General features: G+C 41.1%; 1 protein-coding gene across 6 annotated transcripts in view; it reads right to left on the bottom strand.

The window, feature by feature from the left end:
* brd4 (bromodomain containing 4) overlaps positions 1–20,018 on the bottom strand; it is a 70,505-nt gene that overhangs the window by 23,699 nt on the left and 26,788 nt on the right. For all 6 annotated transcript variants that reach the window (XM_034189792.1, XM_034189789.1, XM_034189788.1 and 3 more), the window contains exons 2-7: positions 13,818–14,202; positions 6,657–6,794; positions 6,432–6,567; positions 5,987–6,324; positions 5,471–5,851; positions 5,243–5,371 (exon numbers count right to left, since the gene is read on the bottom strand). In XM_034189792.1, coding sequence (XP_034045683.1) covers positions 5,243–5,371; positions 5,471–5,851; positions 5,987–6,324; positions 6,432–6,567; positions 6,657–6,794; positions 13,818–14,048 — 1,353 coding nt within the window. In that variant the 5' untranslated portion in view covers positions 14,049–14,202. The remainder of the gene's footprint in view (positions 1–5,242; positions 5,372–5,470; positions 5,852–5,986; positions 6,325–6,431; positions 6,568–6,656; positions 6,795–13,817; positions 14,203–20,018) is intronic.

Here is a 20,018-nt window from a genome sequence, read left to right as displayed (position 1 = left end):
TAAATGCAAAAAAGCAGTCCTACATATTTGTTTAATATGCGCTTTGAATGACATATCCTGATCAAAAATGACTCCAAGATTTCTCACAGTATTACTAGAGGTCAGGGTAATGCCATCCAGAGTAAGGATCTGGTTAGACACCATGTTTCTAAGATTTGTGGGGCCAAGTACAATAACTTCAGTTTTATCTGAGTTTAAAAGCAGGAAATTAGAGGTCATCCATGTCTTTATGTCTGTAAGACAATCCTACAGTTTAGCTAATTGGTGTGTGTCCTCTGGCTTCATGGATAGATAAAGCTGGGTATCATCTGCGTAACAATGAAAATTTAAGCAATACCGTCTAATAATACTGCCTAAGGGAAGCATATATAAAGTGAATAAAATTGGTCCTAGCATAGAACCTTGTGGAACTCCATAATTAACTTTAGTCTGTGAAGAAGATTCCCCATTTACATGAACAAATTGTAATCTATTAGACAAATATGATTCAAACCACCGCAGCGCAGTGCCTTTAATACCTATGGCATGCTCTAATCTCTGTAATAAAATTTTATGGTCAACAGTATCAAAAGCAGCACTGAGGTCTAACAGAACAAGCACAGAGATGAGTCCACTGTCCAAGGCCATAAGAAGATAATTTGTAACCTTCACTAATGCTGTTTCTGTACTATGATGAATTCTAAAACCTGACTGAAACTCTTCAAATAGACCATTCCTCTGCAGATGATCAGTTAGCTGTTTTACAACTACCCTTTCAAGAATTTTTGAGAGAAAAGGAAGGTTGGAGATTGGCCTATAATTAGCTAAGATAGCTGGGTCAAGTGATGGCTTTTTAAGTAATGGTTTAATTACTGCCACCTTAAAAGCCTGTGGTACATAGCCAACTAACAAAGATAGATTGATCATATTTAAGATCGAAGCATTAAATAATGGTAGGGCTTCCTTGAGCAGCCTGGTAGGAATGGGGTCTAATAAACGTTGATGGTTTGGATGAAGTAACTAATGAAAATAACTCAGACAGAACAATCGGAGAGAAAGAGTCTAACCAAATACCGGCATCACTGAAAGCAGCCAAAGATAACGATACGTCTTTGGGATGGTTATGAGTAATTTTTTCTCTAATAGTTAAAATTTTGTTAGCAAAGAAAGTCATGAAGTCATTACTAGTTAAAGTTAATGGAATACTCAGCTCAATAGAGCTCTGACTCTTTGTCAGCCTGGCTACAGTGCTGAAAAGAAACCTGGGGTTGTTCTTATTTTCTTCAATTAGTGATGAGTAGAAAGATGTCCTAGCTTTACGGAGGGCTTTTTTATAGAGCAACAGACTCTTTTTCCAGGCTAAGTGAAGATCTTCTAAATTAGTGAGACGCCATTTCCTCTCCAACTTACGGGTTATCTGCTTTAAGCTACGAGTTTGTGAGTTATACCACGGAGTCAGACACTTCTGATTTAAAGCTCTCTTTTTCAGAGGAGCTACAGCATCCAAAGTTGTCTTCAATGAGGATGTAAAACTATTGACGAGATACTCTATCTCCCTTACAGAGTTTAGGTAGCTACTCTGCACTGTGTTGTTATATGGCATTAGAGAACATAAAGAAGGAATCATATCCTTAAACCTAGTTACAGCGCTTTCTGAAAGACTTCTAGTGTAATGAAACTTATTCCCCACTGCTGGGTAGTCCATCAGAGTAAATGTAAATGTTATTAAGAAATGATCAGACAGAAGGGAGTTTTCAGGGAATACTGTTAAGTCTTCTATTTCCATACCATAAGTCAGAACAAGATCTAAGATATGATTAAAGTGGTGGGTGGACTCATTTACTTTTTGAGCAAAGCCAATAGAGTCTAATAATAGATTAAATGCAGTGTTGAGGCTGTCATTCTCAGCATCTGTGTGGATGTTAAAATCGCCCACTATAATTATCTTATCTGAGCTAAGCACTAAGTCAGACAAAAGGTCTGAAAATTCACAGAGAAACTCACAGTAACGACCAGGTGGACGATAGATAATAACAAATAAAACTGGTTTTTGGGACTTCCAATTTGGATGGACAAGACTAAGAGACAAGCTTTCAAATGAATTAAAGCTCTGTCTGGGTTTTTGATTAATTAATAAGCTGGAATGGAAGATTGCTGCTAATCCTCCGCCCAGGCCCGTGCTACGAGCATTCTGACAGTTAGTGTGACTCGGGGGTGTTGACTCATTTAAACTAACATATTCATCCTGCTGTAACCAGGTTTCTGTTAGGCAGAATAAATCAATATGTTGATCAATTATTATATCATTTACCAACAGGGACTTAGAAGAGAGAGACCTAATGTTTAATAGACCACATTTAACTGTTTTAGTCTGTGGTGCAGTTGAAGGTGCTATATTATTTTTTCTTTTTGAATTTTTATGATTAAATAGATTTTTGCTGGTTATTGGTAGTCTGGGAGCAGGCACCGTCTCTACGGGGATGGGGTAATGAGGGGATGGCAGGGGGAGAGAAGCTGCAGAGAGGTGTGTAAGACTACAACTCTGCTTCCTGGTCCCAACCCTGGATAGTCACGGTTTGGAGGATTTAAGAAAATTGGCCAGATTTCTAGAAATGAGAGCTGCTCCATCCAAAGTGGGATGGATGCCGTCTCTCCTAACAAGACCAGGTTTTCCCCAGAAGCTTTGCCAATTATCTATGAAGCCCACCTCATTTTTTGGACACCACTCAGACAGCCAGCAATTCAAGGAGAACATGCGGCTAAACATGTCACTCCCGGTCCGATTGGGGAGGGGCCCAGAGAAAACTACAGAGTCCGACATTGTTTTTGCAAAGTTACACACCGATTTAATGTTAATTTTAGTGACCTCCGATTGGCGTAACCGGGTGTCATTACTGCCGACGTGAATTACAATCTTACCAAATTTACGCTTAGCCTTAGCCAGCAGTTTCAAATTTCCTTCAATGTCGCCTGCTCTGGCCCCCGGAAGACAATTGACTATGGTTGCTGGTGTCGCTAACTTCACATTTCTCAAAACAGAGTCGCCAATAACCAGAGTTTGATCCTCGGCGGGTGTGTCGTCGAGTGGGGAAAAACGGTTAGAGATGTGAACGGGTTGACGGTGTACACGGGGCTTCTGTTTAGGGCTACGCTTCCTCCTCACAGTCACCCAGTCAGCCTGCTTTCCCGGCTGCTCGGGATCTGCCAGGGGGGAACTAACGGCGGTTAAGCTACCTTGGTCTGCACCGACTACAGGGGCCTGGCTAACTGTAGAATTTTCCACGGTGCGGAGCCGAGTCTCCAATTCGCCCAGCCTGGCCTCCAAAGCTACGAATAAGCTACACTTATTACAAGTACCGTTACTGCTAAAGGAGGCCGAGGAATAACTAAACATTTCACACCCAGAGCAGAAAAGTGAAAATAAACATAGAAAACTACTTTGGGTAGCTACCAACAGCTAAGTCTAAACTATAGTCTTATCTCAACAGAAATAACAATGCATCCGGCAGGTGTTATGTGAATGGCCCTTTGGCCTGGACCAGTCACTGGGATCCTCAGGAACAAGGCAACTCCATGATGGATCAGGCCTTTTGCAGCAGACATGGCCTCATAATGCATGCAACAGGCCTCATATGTGCCTGAGGATTTTCTGGAGAGAGAGTACTAAAGGCATCTAGTCTAGTCCTCTTAGATCACTGGTCAGTGTCCAGGTCTCACAACCAAATCACTGCGGTACTCATCACATATTGAGTGAGAGGTGGAGGTGGCATTCCCACCGTTGTTGTTACTGGGTGTACACACACCCACACTTGACTGTATTTGTTCTCGCCAGCAGTACCAGATCCGACAGTCGGGGACGGTGATCACCTGGGAATTCGGGACTTGGCGGCTCCAGTATTCACCAGGTTCGGTGGTGGCGGAAATCGTGTGGTTCCGGCTCTTCTCAGGACAGACGTCTTCTATCCTCGAGCCTGCCCACATGTCACCTTTGTAATTTGACTGTAATCATATTCTGAGATTGTCTGTATATTCGTTGTGCACATTTCACAACATTAAATTGTTACTTTTTGGCTCATCTATTGACCGTTCATTTGCGCCCCCTGTTGTGGGTCTGTGTCACTACACTTTCACAACAAAGACTGAATAATAATGATTACATACATGCCTTTTATTTCACTCCTGTTGTGTTCACACAGAGCCATGTAGAATTATTGTTCCACTCTGTGGCACTACTGTCTTTTTCTGTCCACAGGAAAACTGTCTTGCTATCAGCTTAGAATGGTGCAGCGCAACGTGTGAGAGAAAACATGCTTTGTTAAGAATTTTCTTCTGGCCACACAAAAGGAAAGGATAAAATCTGTGGTTAGATCCATGTTCTGAAGACCATTCTCATGCTATGCTGGGCTTCACTTATGTCCAAAATATACAATAAAAAAACCTCTCACTTTCCTCCTCAAAATATTATCTCTGGAAAATCTGTCCACCTAATAAGCAACACCAGTCGTGACTAAATATCCTTGCAACACACAGATTTTAACAATTTTGAGGTATTCATTGTCAAAGTCCACAAAAACAAAACAAAACAAAATCCCACTGATTTCACACGGTAAAAAAAAAGTTTTCCGCTATTCATTTTAGGGTCAGGACCTGAGATGATGTCATCAAAATTCATATTCCTCACAGCTTGAGGTTTCTGAGCTTTTATCAGAAGCAGGTGAAATCATACTGATTTCCCCATGTTTATGACTCAATTTCTCTGGGCATATAGCACCAAAAATAAAACAAAATACATCAATATTTTCATAATTCTTTATTTATTTAGAATAGTCAGCTTATTTGACATTTTATGTACTAGTGATATGCACTTTAAACACTTGGCCCAAGTGTGCCGACCCCTCCTTCGTTTCTATAGTAATCCTTTAACTTCTACATCCATCCTTTAACTTATAATTAGTTGCTGTGCATGACTGACAACTCTTATTCACAACAGTTGTCCCTACACAAATCCAGCAGGATTTCGGTTTCAATGTACTCCATGCTCTTGTCCACATAGATCTCTTTCTTGATTAATTTCAGTGATTGAGGATGTGACATATTATTGAACAACATAAATATATAACATGTGATTTTTCTGTGTATAAGTTGGACTGGAGCATAAGTGTCAGGACGTCTGAAACTACAAATATATATATATATATATATATATATATATATATATATATATATAATCTACATGACTGACAACATGTGAGAGTGTGTTTACCTGCAGTTTCCGTGCCATAGCCACTACCTCGTGGTCTGGTGGGTTATATTTGTAGCAGTTGGAAAACATTAATCTTACATCTGCAGCAAACTCCTGGGGTTCCCGATATTCTCTGTTCTCAAGTTTGGCCTACCAACAAATCAATGATATGAATTACTTGCTGTACCACAAATCCCTACTGCCAGGTACAAGGGTGCCTCTTGCTAAACCATGCTGTGTTAAACACACCTTGATGGTGCTGAGGTCCATGGGATGTTTGATGATTTCATGGTAATCATGTAGTCCCAGCGCATCAACATCTACTGGTTTGTAGAACGGCCAGGCATAAGATGTATGCTTCTTTGACAGCATTTCCCGAACCAAGCTAGCACAATAGCCCAGCTGATCCTGTGGTTTAGGGCTATGACCTCCACTTGATGCACTCAATGCTATCCCCATGCCAATATGATGCTGGGAGTCTGGAGCCTCCTTCATTATTTTGTTGGGCCGGGCACTCTCTCGCCGGGGTAATGTCTTTCCAGATTTGGACTCTGCTGGCGAAGACTCATTCAGCTGGTCATTTGCTGTGGGCGTTGTAGTGTCTGCTTTTCTTTTCTGGCTCTTTCTTTGCTGGATAGCAAAGAACATTAAGAAAGCATAAAAATGGGGAGAATGGTAGGAAAATAAGTGATTACATGCAATGCCAAAACGTAATCCCATCTCATGGCCCTAAAACACCCATGCAAATTTGTCAGTTGCACTTACTTTGGTCATAGTTACAGGGTTCTGCATCATGGGTACAGCGCTCTGGATTGATGCTGGGGGAAGGGACGTCTGAGCAGGGGGAGGCACAGAAGTGATGATGGGAACTTGAGGGCTGCAGTCCAATTGGCCCAGTGAATAAGGAGGTCCGAGCTGTGGGGCATGGCTGGGTATTGGAGGCACATGGGACGGCAGGGCCTGCATCAAAGGCTGGGGAGGTAGTGTAGGCGGGCCCTGCACTGGTCCTCTGGTCTGTGGTACTGCTGAGAGGTTGGAAAGACCACGTGTCTGAGGAATTGTAGATGATGAGTCAACAATGGGCCCTGGTTTCAAGTTCGACCCTGGAGATACAGACAACTGTAGTTAATACAGTGCAATGCTGAAGGAAGGTGGCTCCACAACACCAAGCTGATAGCAAATAGTGGCGTGAACGAGTAAAATCACAAACCTCCGTCTCTCCGGCCACGGCCTCGTCCTTTCCCTGTCATGACAACAATCTCAGTTTCTTCCTCAGGCATTTCAGAGACCTTTTGAAGGAACAGCTTCTCTAGTGCCTTGGCCATTAAGACTATGTCATCTCCAGGCTGCAGGGGGAGACAAACATCTCTCAGCAAAGCAGAAGCATATCACAGTCTCCAGCACCTTCAATCACTCCAGTAGACAGCTACATTACCTTGTTGTATATGTAGCAGTTGGTAAACATTGTGTTGAAGTCTTGGATACATTCTTGGGCATTCCGGTAGTAACTGTACTCAAGCCTTTTCTTGATTGTTCCCATGTCCATAGGATTTTTTATTATTGTGTAGTAGTCCTGAAATAATTACATATGGGTAAATAAGTTATGCAAAAATAAATAAATAAAAATCTGTATTATCACTGGTGGGTACATTGCCAACGTCAATAGAGCATATAAGTATGGCAGAGAAATGCCAGAAGTGTTTCACTCTTCCTGCTGGTAATGTAATCCAGCTAATCAAGGAGCCTGACTTTTATTGATAAATACAAACTAAACTCTGCAACAGTGGCTTTATAGACTAATTGCAAAAAATATTTTAACAGGTGCTCGGGTATCTTTTTAGGGCATTTTATTGTATTGCATGAAAGTGAATTCAAGCTCAAAAATTTGGGTAGAAGAACATGAAGCAGCAACAGTCCTGATGATGAATTTTTTATTATTATTATTTATTTTTTTTTTTTTTCAGAAAAATAATTTTGAAAAACTCATCTGACAGAGTTGAAGGAAACCAAAAGTTTCCAGTTTTATTTTTTTATTTTTTAGTTATCTAGTCATTTCCAGTTATGCATGTGCACATGTGTACACACACACACACACACACACACACACACACACACACACACACACACACACACACACACACACACACACACACACACACACACACACACACACACACACACACACACACACACACACACACACACTTTATCTGATCCCAGTTGTGTAGTCACATACTTTGTGAAGCTAATCTATTTGCTTGAAGATTTTCCTTAACATACTCTCCATTTTTTCTGCACCAACAACAGTTTTCTATACAACATCAGTGACCCTGAGCATATTTCCAAGGCAACAGTCTGTCGGACTATCTGAAATGTGACTCTCGCTTTGAAAAAACATACTATACACTTTGTTAGCGCTCACACGTCACAGACCCATCAAGCTTTGAGAATTAAAGCACTAATCAGTTAATTTGATATATTCTAGGGCATAGGTGTCAAACTGTTACCAGAAAAGGCCAAGAGGGTGCAGGTTTTCTTTGTATCCACTGATCACATGTTATTTAACACCTCAGTTAGCAACACAACAAAGTATTCATGATTGTAACTTGTAAGTCTATCCACACGTGGTACTAATTTAATTAGTGGTCGCTGACTCGCTGATGAATTTTATTGCTAATTAGCCCTCTTGCATGGTGAGTTAGCAAGTGCATTTCCAGAAAATGACAATTCTTGCATTTCTTGGTGTGTGACGTACATTTTAGGAAAAGCAGAAACATCCCGATGACAGAGTGAAACAAACACTGGTTTTGTGTTACCCTGTTTAACGGGGTAACACAATATGTCACATAATGGGGACCCCATAATATCCATTACAGGGTCCCCGTAACATAACTACTAAGCATGACACATGGTGCATATTATTCCTTTTTAAAAACCTATTAACAGCCAATAATTTGCATCACTTTTTTTTTTTTTTTTTTTTACCAAAATTAGAGCAATTTTAACCTTTGACCGCTATACGAGTACAAACTGAAATTGATCTTTGTCACCATTCTTGCCATGTTTACCCCATAACATTCGGTCACAGATAGTCAGAACTATACCTTTTTGGGATCTTTGTGATCAGACAAATAATTTTCAATATGATTAGAGTATCTCTTAATTTTGACCCCTGCATAATTCTTCAACTGATCCCTACCTGGCAACCTACTGAAAACTCAAGTGGCCAATCGGTAATCAGTTTGATCTGTATGTTCTAGGGTTTCCATATGTGATTGGCTGTATACGAGGTCTATTAGAAAAGTATCCGACCTTATTATTTTTTCAAAAACCATATGGATTTGAATCACGTGTGATTGCGTCAGACAAGCTTGAACCCTCGTGCGCATGCGTGAGTTTTTCCACGCCTGTCGGTTGCGACATTCGCCTGTGAGCAGGCTTTGAGTGATGAGTGGTCCACCCCCTCGGCGGATTTTCATTGTCAGGAAATAGCGGAATGATTTGGGCTTTATTTCCATCAGAATTTTTTCAGAAACTGTTAGAGACTGGCAGCTGGAAACCATTAGAAAAATTTATCTGGCTTTCGGTGAAAATTTTACGGGCTTCACAGAGAATAAGGACTGTTACTACAGCTTTAAGGACGTTCGGCGCGCCGCGCTCCGTGCTGCCATCGAGAGCCACAAACCACCATATCATTTCTAAACGGATGGCTCTGTGGAGCCGGACCATCGTGTGCACTTTCTCTGGTTATCACAAGAGCTGGACATCAACCATTTTCCGGCAGATTTCACTTTTAACAAGAGATTTTGTCATGGAAAGCCGAGCGGAGGCTTCGCGCGTCACGACCGATTTGCTGATGGAGCGAGACAAAGGAACACCTCCGTTTTGGTCTCACAGGACGGCTTTGAGATGGCGTTCATACAGCTGTCGGTGGTTTTTCCATCGAGTGATTATCCGAGAAATTGTGGATGTGCCTGGACATGCCAGAACATGTCCCGTGAAGCTTCATCACGGCGTTGCTGTGCGCCATGCGGCACCGCCGCGACGCGTGAAGCCTCCGCTCCTCTTTCCATGACAAAAACTCCTGTAACAGTGGAATGTGCCGTTCATTTCCAAACTGGGCGCTGTGTTTTATCCGGGACGTCGTCTGACTAGCACAGGAATTGAGAAAAGACGTGGACATCAGCACTTTTTCGGCACACTGAGACAGACGTGCGGAGGAATTCCGCGCGTCGCAGCGGTGCCGCATGGCGCAAAGCAACGCCGTGACGAAGCCTCATACTATTTCTCCACAATTTCTCGGATAATCACTCGATGGAAAAACCACCGACAGTTGTCTGAACGTCATCTCAAAGCCGTCCTGTGAGACCAAAACGGAGGTGTTCCTTTGTCTCGCTCCATCAGCAAATCGGTCGTGATGCGCGAAGCCTCCACTCGGCTTTCCATGACAAAATCTCTTGTTAAAAGTGAAATCTGCCGGAAAATGGTTGATGTCCAGCTCTTGTGATAACCAGAGAAAGTGCACACGACGGTCCGGCTCCACAGAGCCATCCGTTTAGAAATGATCCGGTGGTTTGTGGCTCTCGATGGCGGCACGGAGCGCGGCGTGCCGAGCGTCCTTAAAACTGTAGTAACAGTCCTTATTCTCTGTGAAGCCCGTAAAATTTTCACCGAAAGCCAGATAAATTTTTCGAATGGTTTCCAGGTGCCAGTCTCTAACAGTTTCTGAAAAAATTCTGATGGAAAAAAAGCCCAAATCATTCCGCCATTTCCTCACAATGAAAATCTGCCGAGGGGCTGGACCACTCCTCATTCAAAGCCTGCTCACAGGCGAATGACGCAACCGACAGGCGTGGCAAAACTCACGCATGCGCACAAGGGTTCAAGCTTGTCTGACACAATCACACGTGATTCAAATCCATATGGTTTTTGAAAAAAATAATAAGGTCGGATACTTTTCTAATAGACCTCGTACACTGTGCTCATATTTCTATCACAGCACATCCACGAAACAGAAAGTGTTTGACCAAGATGTCTTTCCACAGCATTAAAGTGGAGATGGGAAAAAGGACACAATATAGCAATAATTAATTTTACAATATGAGTATGGATTTTTCAGTCCAAAAAGTAAGTCTCTTCAGCTGCTCCCTTGTTGCACTTGATGGCGCCACAGCAAATCAGAGGTGGATCTGCATGTTGAATAGTGCACCGCAGTCTCATTTGAACCCTTCGTGAAATTGCAGGATTTGACCACTTATGGGGACCGCCGGTCCCGTTGTGCAATATATACACAGCATAACTTAACATGGAAAAATGGCTAACCAGAGTAGCTCGCCTCGACATGTTTGAGCTCCGGGTCATAAACAAACTGCAACACGTCCACTTTCCTACCGCATCGTCACTTTTTGTTTGTATTTTCACTTTGTTTGCGTGTAATTTGCCCAAAAACAGAGAAAATGTCATGTTTTTTTCCCTGGAAGTAGAGAAATTACGCCATATGCGTCATATTTTACCTCTTTAGCGCCCGCCCTCAAAGAAGACTGTGGTGTCCAATTGGCACAGGTTTTACGCCAGATGCCGTTCCTGATGCAATTCTACATTACATGGACAAATGTGGCAGGGGTGGGGTTTGAACCCAGGAACCTTCTGCACTGAAACCAAGTGCAGTAACCACTTGGTCAATATAATTCACAATCAATTCATGGTGGAAAAAAGGTGGAAATGCAGTACCACTTTCATTTGGCAGAGGGCACAATACATTGTAGACCTAATCTGAGACTTGATTTCATCTCAGTGTCAATAAATAAATAAAGGCAGGCTGCACGATTTTTCCCCAGAGATCAAACTGAGCACTGATGATTATTTACTTAAAGGAGCGGCAGCCAGAGAGTGCAAAAATTAAGTTTGGGGGATTTCATGAGTATATTTAAAAGTTGAAATGTGCTGACTGTTTGCAAGCCAAATGTGTGGTGGTCCGAGGTGAGACGGGGGAAATTATGGAGCAGTGTCTCGGTCACATGCTCGGCTGCTCTGGTCAGATCAGCCCCCTGTGGCAGGGGAGGCGCAAAATGACGTCCAATTTTCATCTCGAGCATAGAAAATATTAATCCAAGACAGAAAACTGTTCCCTGCATGGCACACATTATGATATACCAATGGACCGTTGTTGCATTGTTTGGCGCATGCGCACTGAGTACTCCTGAAGTCGCTCGTGTGGAACGCTTTGGGGTGCAAAGCGTTAAGTGAGCAGTTATCAGACATGCACGCTCGGTGTAAGATACACAGACATGGGTGAATCTATGGATAACATTGTGGCAAAAGCCTGTAACTTTCCAAAGATGGGTGGACAATATTCCTTAAACATGTCCCAGATGTGACAATCAGAACAATAAAACAATATTTAGCTGGGAGCATTGGCACTGGCAGCTGCAATCCTGTATGCACTGTGCATAGTTTTGTTGTTGTTTTGTTTTTTGTTTGTTTTTTTTTAAATCGCTGGATTCGTAAAAATGGTGGAGTGGAGCTTCACATCATGGAGCATACGGTAGATGGTCGAGCACTATGACATGATAAACAATTGTGGCGCTTAAAGATCAGTAGGAAAAGACTCTGTGACCTCTCCAGTCATTTGTTGAAAACATTCAAGTGTACTGCTCCAGCCATCATGAAAAGAAAACAATTTAGTATTTTTCAGGTATTTAGAAACTGTAAAAGATGCACTGCAAGCAGCGATGCATCTGAACTTGACCTCACCTCGCTGACATTGTCCCTGCACTCGAAGGTCTTGGGGCTGCTCGGCTTTCCCTTGTCTCTCCCCAGCAGCTCTTTCAGCAGACACCTCCTGAATTTATCGTAAACCAAAGTATCCATATCAGAGGGGCTGCTGGTCTTGGATCTGGAGGGTGTCAGGTCCTCCTTAGCTCGCGCCCCCGGAGAGCCACTCCTCGGACGTGTGTTGAATCGAATATACACTTAACGCTTTGCCCCCCAAGCCAACAGCGGAGGTGAGAGTTCACACTTAGTTGCGTGACATTTACGCACCGCTGAGCATGCGCATTCAGAATGCAACAACGGTTTATTAAGTAAAGCCGCCAAACACTAATAAACTATGTTTACCACTTTTCATACAGTCGGTTCTGGGGTTAAAGATGCACGAGCAGGGAGGCGAGCAGGGAGTTTAGTATCATATCAGAAGTTAAGTGTATCATCCCAGTCTGAGGAAATTATAGAATTAAACACTCCAAATCATAGACATATCTATATCTTAGGGATGTGCCATATTGTACAGTTATCGATATACCAACAGAATTTCCCATCACGGCAAAAGTCTGTCATCTCGCAACATTAAGGACACAGTTGATGGCATTTTTCTTCATCTAATTCTTCACCACTATTACTACTACTACTTTTGTTTCTTGTTTATAGTACTTCTTGAGAAGACGTAGAAAATGATCAGCCTCTGCTAATATATTAGCCTAAGCTTTTGGGACAACTCTGTTTCGTGATTGGACGATAGACTGGATTTCATTCGAGTCTATGTACAAATTGTGGAGTCTACTGTTTGGAAATATTCCCATTCCTTATTTAATAATTGACGATGGATTAGCACGTATGGATCGGATGATCTGAGCCCATTAACACAGCTCAGACCCTGCTGTTGGGAATACTCAAATTCAGTTGTGGAGTTCTTCGTACGTGGAACATTTCCCCAAAGTGAATGACAGTCGTACAACAAAAAGGTGAGTCCAGTGCAAACCCATCTCGCTGTAATTCTTTACATTGTTTGTATTTTGTTGTGCACTGAAGAAACATCCATTTAGTCAGGACGTTTAGCTGTTTTATAAAGACATTTATTGATATTTGCTTGATATGAGCATAAATGCTGATTGTATTTTATCTTTGGAGCCTGAAAATTAATTGCCAAAGATATGAGGAAAAGCTCAAAGTAGTGATGCCATCATGATAATTCGTAAGGTGTGACCAGACTATTTTAAATGCATGCTGAAAGTAAATGAGGCCCCTCCAAGTTTATTTAAAACAAACAAAAAAAAGCACTTTAATGTTGTGTTTCTCATCTCCACTGTCATGAAAATGTACAGACTTGTGATTTTTTTTTTTTTTTTTTTTTTTAAATAAACCACACCGGACCATATAGTTTACAATTCTGCTACGGCAGCACATGTTATTTTATACTGTTATTGTATTGCTTTTTTCTTCAACATATATTCTCATACATACACATTCATGAATATTTCGAACTCGATTGTGGAAAAATAGCTGGAGTGGGTCAGGCTTTTATTTCTCCTGTTGCCACAGTGAATCACTTTATCTCTGTTCTATTAATGAGGGCTTTTATCTCCTCAGATGTGGTTTACTTGAGACAGATTTAACTCAGAACTGAATGAGCTAATTATCATCACCTATTCTAATACCAATGGCTGAGTTTGACAACTCAGAGACTTCACTTTTGCACTAGAGTTTGTGAATCTACCTTCTGAAAATTTTAACCAAATTTACTGATACTTTTCAAGTTACGTAGAGCTTCTAAAAACGTCTGTGGCACTGCATACTCAGAGCATCATAAAAAGGTACTTACAGGAAGGTTAAGTTTGACTGCATCCACTGGCGACTGGAAAGGCCAGGCAAACTGATGTTTCCACAGAGACTTCAGCACCACCTTGAGCAGGTACTGCAGCTGATTAGTCTGGCGTTTTGGCCTGTCAGGACTGATGTACTCTGGAGGTGGTGGGTTTATAGGATTCTGGGCCTGCCCCTGGCTGCTGCTGCCGCTGCCCGACATTTGCGCTGTGTCCACCCCGTCCCCCATTCTGACAGGGATGGGCGTAGGCTCGGGCCCCGTCACGGGAGCTGGAGCAGGAGCAGGGGCAGTGGTGTTGGCAGAACACCAGTTCAGTCTTGGCCCCGACACAGACTCCACTGATAGAGCACCGCCAATCCCATTGCACTCCTCGCTGGACTCTCTGAAGAGAGAAAGGAACCTATGGTCATATATAATTTATTGCTGTAATTACCAAATATGTTTGTTTTGTAAATTACATGGAAATGACTGAGTGTAATACTTAACTCATACAAACTAAAAAATTCTTTTAAAGTAATCAATATGACTACATCAAAACAAGAGTTGTGGTTGGAAGTTTACATACACTCATCACAGGCATGAATTACATAGTCATTTTGGGCTTTTAACAAGGTCCTTGAACTGTTCTTTATGTCAGGGTGGAATGGCTGTACAGCATACATCAGTAATGACTCTTAAATATGTGCATACACTCTAATATTTGTTTAGCAATTAGCAAGCTGCACATCGACCAGACACTTTTGGTAGCCATCAAAAAGCTTCTGTCATAATTCTGGCTGGATAGCTGACCACTCTTCTTGACAGAATTGGTAGAGTTCATTTAAATTGGTTGGTTTCCTGGCACGGACCACGCTTTGAATGTAGACCACAAATTTTCAATAGGGTTGAGGTCAGGGCTTTGGGAAGGCCATTCCAGAAGCTTACTATGTTAGCCTGCTTTATCCAACCCACAACCAGTTTGGATGTGTTTGGGATCATTGTCCTGCTGGACCACCCAACTGTGGCCAAACTTCAACCATCTAGCAATTGATCTGAGGTGACGAAGGATTCAGAGGTTGTCCTCCTTCTTCATCATTCAAACCACTTTGTGCATTGCACCAATACCACTGGCAGCGAAACAGCCCCAAAGCCTGATGCTACCACCACATTTGACAGTTAGTACAGTGGTCTTAGGTTCGAAAGCCTCATCTTTACTCCTCCAGACATACCTCCTGTCATTGTGCACAAATAGCTTAATATTGGTTTCATCTGACCATAAACATTTCTCTAGAAGGCATTTGGCTTGTCCATGTGGGCAGCTGCAAATTTCAGTGTAGCTTGAAGATGTTGATTTTGGAGCAGGGGCTTTTTTTCTTGTTTGTCACCCTCTCAGTTCATGGCAACGTAAAACTCACTTCATTGTGGACAGTGACATTGGTGTTCCAGCAGTTTCCAGTTCACAGCAGGAATGAGCCTTGGTGGTTTCTAGGATGTTCCAGAACATCCTAACCAATTTCTTTTCATGTGAGGTTGAGCTTACGTACAACTGTTTGAATTGAGGAGGTTGAAATCTGCAGTTGTTTACATATGGCTCCTAGACCTTCCTAACTTGTGTAAATCTACAAGTCTCATTAGATCTTCAGAGTTCCTTGGACTATCCCATTGTTTTGAGTATTGATCAGTCTAATGAGTGCTGTCAAACACATCGATTTTATGATCAGTAACAAGCAGTTAATAGGCCCTGAGCCTTGTCACCTTCAAGACAGCTTATTAAAGTGAATGTTTGTATATATTTGAGTTTGCATGCATAATTCTGACCCTGTGTGGATTAGAGAAGATCCAAAATAAATTCAAACATGTGCACCCAATTCTTGTTTGTTAAAGTCATTAAATTAATGATGTATACTGTACAATCAATCCACCCTGGTAAAAGAACAGTTCAAGGACATCATTAAAATCCCAAAACTACCATGACACTCACTGCATTCTGACCACAGCTGTGAACCCCTGAATCAAGCTAAATGGATGAACCAGTTGCTGGCTCAATTTTAACATAACATACTTTAGTTACGTTTGTGATGCTGCTACTTATGCACCTTCAAACTCTTGTAAAAGTTCAAATGTTATAATGAGGCTCTTGTGAGACCGGTCACAGGAACGTCAATTTTGTGAGGTAAAAATAATATCAGCATGTCCGACAGCACTCGTCAGTATAACAAATAAATCTTTGTCTATATAGGCATCGCCTAGAAATTGCCCTAATTTATTTATTCTATTTATCTATGTTTAGCAATCAGGATGAGACACTAACAAGACGAAAGTTAATGTCTCTTTTGTAAGTCTGCTTTGTACTGTGTCAGAGGGTGCCACTGTTTGTTTGAGTCAGTCAGCCAATGAGAGAACAGTTTATGTAAACAGTTGAAAATTAAATAATGTTCAAAAAGGTCATTGCTGTAGAAAGAGAAAAATTCCAATATTCTACCTACTACAGACACAGGGTGCCATAAAGGTAGACTATTTTTCACTTACTAGCATTTATCATTTATTACCTCTGCACCAATTACAAAAAACTCCTAATGTTTGAGAATAAATCATTCAAAACATGTTCTTTTAAAACAAATTACAGCACTGCACTGTACCCTGGGGCCATTACAGTTTGGACAGTTGGTGTGGCCTTTTTACGTTTTTGTGAATATCTATCTTCCCACTCTGTCTCAGGACCTGGGACTGTTTAGGGATGTGGGTGGGCAGCAGGACAGGGTTGGAGAAGAGAGCATCATTTGGCTGCAGAAGGGACAGTGTGTTCCATGATGCAGTACTACTACTAGTTTGACATAATGTTCTCTCCAGTCAGGGACATCATATTCATCATACACACAAATGCTGCTTGGGCAACACTGGATACATAAGCAGAAATAGTACACTAAAAATAACCTGTAGACAAGAGAATACTTTCTGTGAGGGGGGTGGAAAAAAAAACAAGATTGTAGCCAAACCTGTATGACACAACTAGTCTTTTGGTCTCCTGAAAAGAACACCAGCACAATCAGCCTGAAGATAAACACCCTGCTGCAGGACATGTGACTTATCTCATTCACAGTGAGTCATGTTCTGAGGGAAGCCATTTGCACAACACATAATTGCCACTTTACCTTCCTTGAAGCAGTCAAATTTAATGAAGAATCTTGTTAACTGACAGATATATTGAATGAGAACACATGCAGGAAATTATCAGTCTAACACAGGTGGTAATTTCACACTTGAAACCTCCCTCCCCCCAAAATAACTCTTCAGGGTTCATGTCCTGGTCTGTATTGCAAAAAGGAGAAGAAGAATTGAGTTTAGAATTGGCTAGCATGAGCTTTTTATTTATCAGGTGAGTTATTGTGGACTTCCCCTTATTTTCTTTACTGACAACATCATGCAACTATGACACACTGTAGGCCAAGAAAGAAAGAATAATGAGGGATTCATTTGCCTGGAGTGGGAGTATTAAGTTCCATAAGTTACTGTTAGCTTCCAAATGTGCATCAACAGGTCTGAAAGGGACTGTAAGCCAACAGTTAGCAAGCACAACTAACCATTAGACAACTCACCCAGAAGGACGTAGTCCCTAAGAAGACTTCACTATATGTGTGAGCTTTAAAAATCTACAATATTAAATCAATATATAAAGAGACCTGTATAAGTCTGCTACCATTTTTACAGTCCTGGTGCAAATTACTGGCACCCTTGATGTTTAGGTGCATAATTAAAAATCTGTTCAAAAATAAATGCAAATAAACAAATTTTATAGTTTCAGAATATTTAATAGAATCCACTAATAAACAATAACAACGTGCTTTGATATCATAAAACAAAAGAATACATACATAAAATGGCACACAATGAATTGACAGTAAATTAACAATATCACAGCAGCTTTCTTCAAACAAGCCAGGGGATGGGAAAACATGTACAGGTACGGCGGAAACGATTAGATGAGTAACTCAATTCGATTATAAAAAATGTTTGAGGCAAATTCTGTGCCTCAAAGCTTCATTTAATGTTGTAGTACATATGCCAGGCCTGTGTGTGGCGCTGCAACATCCCCAGAAAGAAAGAAAAAAAAAAAGCAGAAGACGACTAGAGCATAACAGCTAATCAAAATAGCAACAAAAGCTACTGCTTTTCAACGTGACACAGAGTAAAATAAAGCCTTTTAAGAGAAAGACGGTCCACAATGATAATCTGAAATAGACTGACTGCGCATTTAAAGTGAAGCAGTGTTTTTGTCTATTTTTAAAAAACACACGGCCCGCTTGACGTGGTGAGCGACTATTGACCTGGCGGCCAGCTGCTGTCCACTCTTTCTTCTGTGTTTTCCTCAGACTCGCACTGAGTGTTTCGCTTTTTAATTTTTGCTTTTTTGGGCAACACACACTTCACAAACATGGTAACTTAAATTAAATTATATTTTTTTTTAAATGAATGCGAGGCTTGCATGTTCAACCTCCAGCTGAAATGCATTAAAAAAAAAAAAAAAAAAATTAAAAATAGTTCAATTTTACAAGTTTGAGAAAACAAAACAGAAAGCCACATCCCATCGTCATTTCAGCAAAATGTCAACACTTTATACTGGCTTAATAAAATAATCGATAGCTGCAGCCCTATATACAGGTAAACCCCATTTACTTACGGTCAAAAGTCGCGTTTGGCTTTACTCATGGTCGATTTGTGTACCTTGAAAATTTTGACTACTGTATAAAAGTCCATTTTGATTTGACCGTTTTTGGGAGGGGTGGGCACGTGCCTCGGGCACAAGAGGAGGGAACATGTGTAAATTCTGGCCCAATCTCAACCGACGGAAAGGCTTTAAAGAGGAAAGTCACATCCAAAAACTTTGAATTGTCCAGCCCGAGGACGAAGTTGGTTTTGTAAGATCCCAAACCCACTCTAGATGAAGATATCATTACCATCCAGACAGGAATCATTCTTCAAATGGTTGAAAGTATTGTTATATGGCAAGGAAAGCTGATTTTAAGTTGTTTTTGGTCAACCTCCTTAAGTTGCGGTTTCAGATAACTCGGGGGTCCGATTTTGTGGACCCCAACTTGCGTGGGTTAACAGAGTTAACCTGTATTTCCAAGTCACTGGATATATTTTTTGACTTCATTTACATCAATCACTAAGAGATACGAACAGTGTGGTACTGTATGGACAAACTATCTGGAGTAGGTAGATGTCAAAAACAAGAGTGCCAGACGTGTGAAAAAGAGATTGAGGGAAGCCACCAAGCAACCATGACAACTCTGACCATGCAGACCTTCAAGCACATTTGTTCTATAAATTATAAATGAAGACAATAACTACAAAGTAAAAATTTGACACTTTCATCTATGCTCAACCATCTGTCACTACACTGCTTTCTCTCTCCATTAAGTACATTTTCTGTGGTGACTATGTGGGGGGAAAAGGACCTTAATTAAATATATCAATTTACACTCTTGTGTAATTTAATATTAAGAGGCATATTTTTTCCCTTCATTCCAGACAGGTTGTGGCAGCGTAAGTCTTATATTTTCTTCAAACGTAGGTCATAAGGAGTAAAGACCAACAAATACACACACAAATTTTGTGGACAAACTTCCCAGTGATCAATAAATAACAATTTTGTGATCTTGACAGAGATCACCGAAGGTCACACCTAAAAATAGGAAATTTGGTGTGAGAAATGTTTGAGCGGGATCGGGATGTAGAGCACATGGCAAGTATCCACAGTTATCATGAATTAAGCAACAGAAGATGGTGTTCATGTTGTTTTTGTCCATTGCAAAATGCAAGTCTTTTGAGAACCTTTAAAAAAAAAAAAAAAAAAAAATCATTTTGGATTTTTAAAAAGGGTTTGTTGTTCATCAAACTTCCATATCAAGAATCCAGCCACTGTGGTTAGTTATTGATATGATAACTGATATATTTACTTTAGGGTCTACTCCTCTCTTGTCCCTGACCAAGGCAGCGTCTCTACATCTGGAGTTGGTCCCCGGGTGCTGTACTGTGGCTACCCACTGCTCTTACTGGTTGGATTGTGTTTAACTGTAATTAGGATGGGTTAAATGCAGAGGATAATTTTCGTTGTATGTATGTATATACAGGGCTCGAAATAGTACGTGCATGTGCTAGTTTGTGCACGTATTATTCGAGCGGTGCACGTAATTTTATACTCCACTAGCACTGGTG

This window comes from Thalassophryne amazonica, chromosome 16 (genome assembly GCF_902500255.1).
Source record: "Thalassophryne amazonica chromosome 16, fThaAma1.1, whole genome shotgun sequence".
NCBI classification, from domain to species: Eukaryota; Metazoa; Chordata; class Actinopteri; order Batrachoidiformes; family Batrachoididae; genus Thalassophryne; species Thalassophryne amazonica.
Note: the sequence above shows the minus strand (reverse complement) of the source record. Positions and strands in the feature narration are given on the sequence as shown.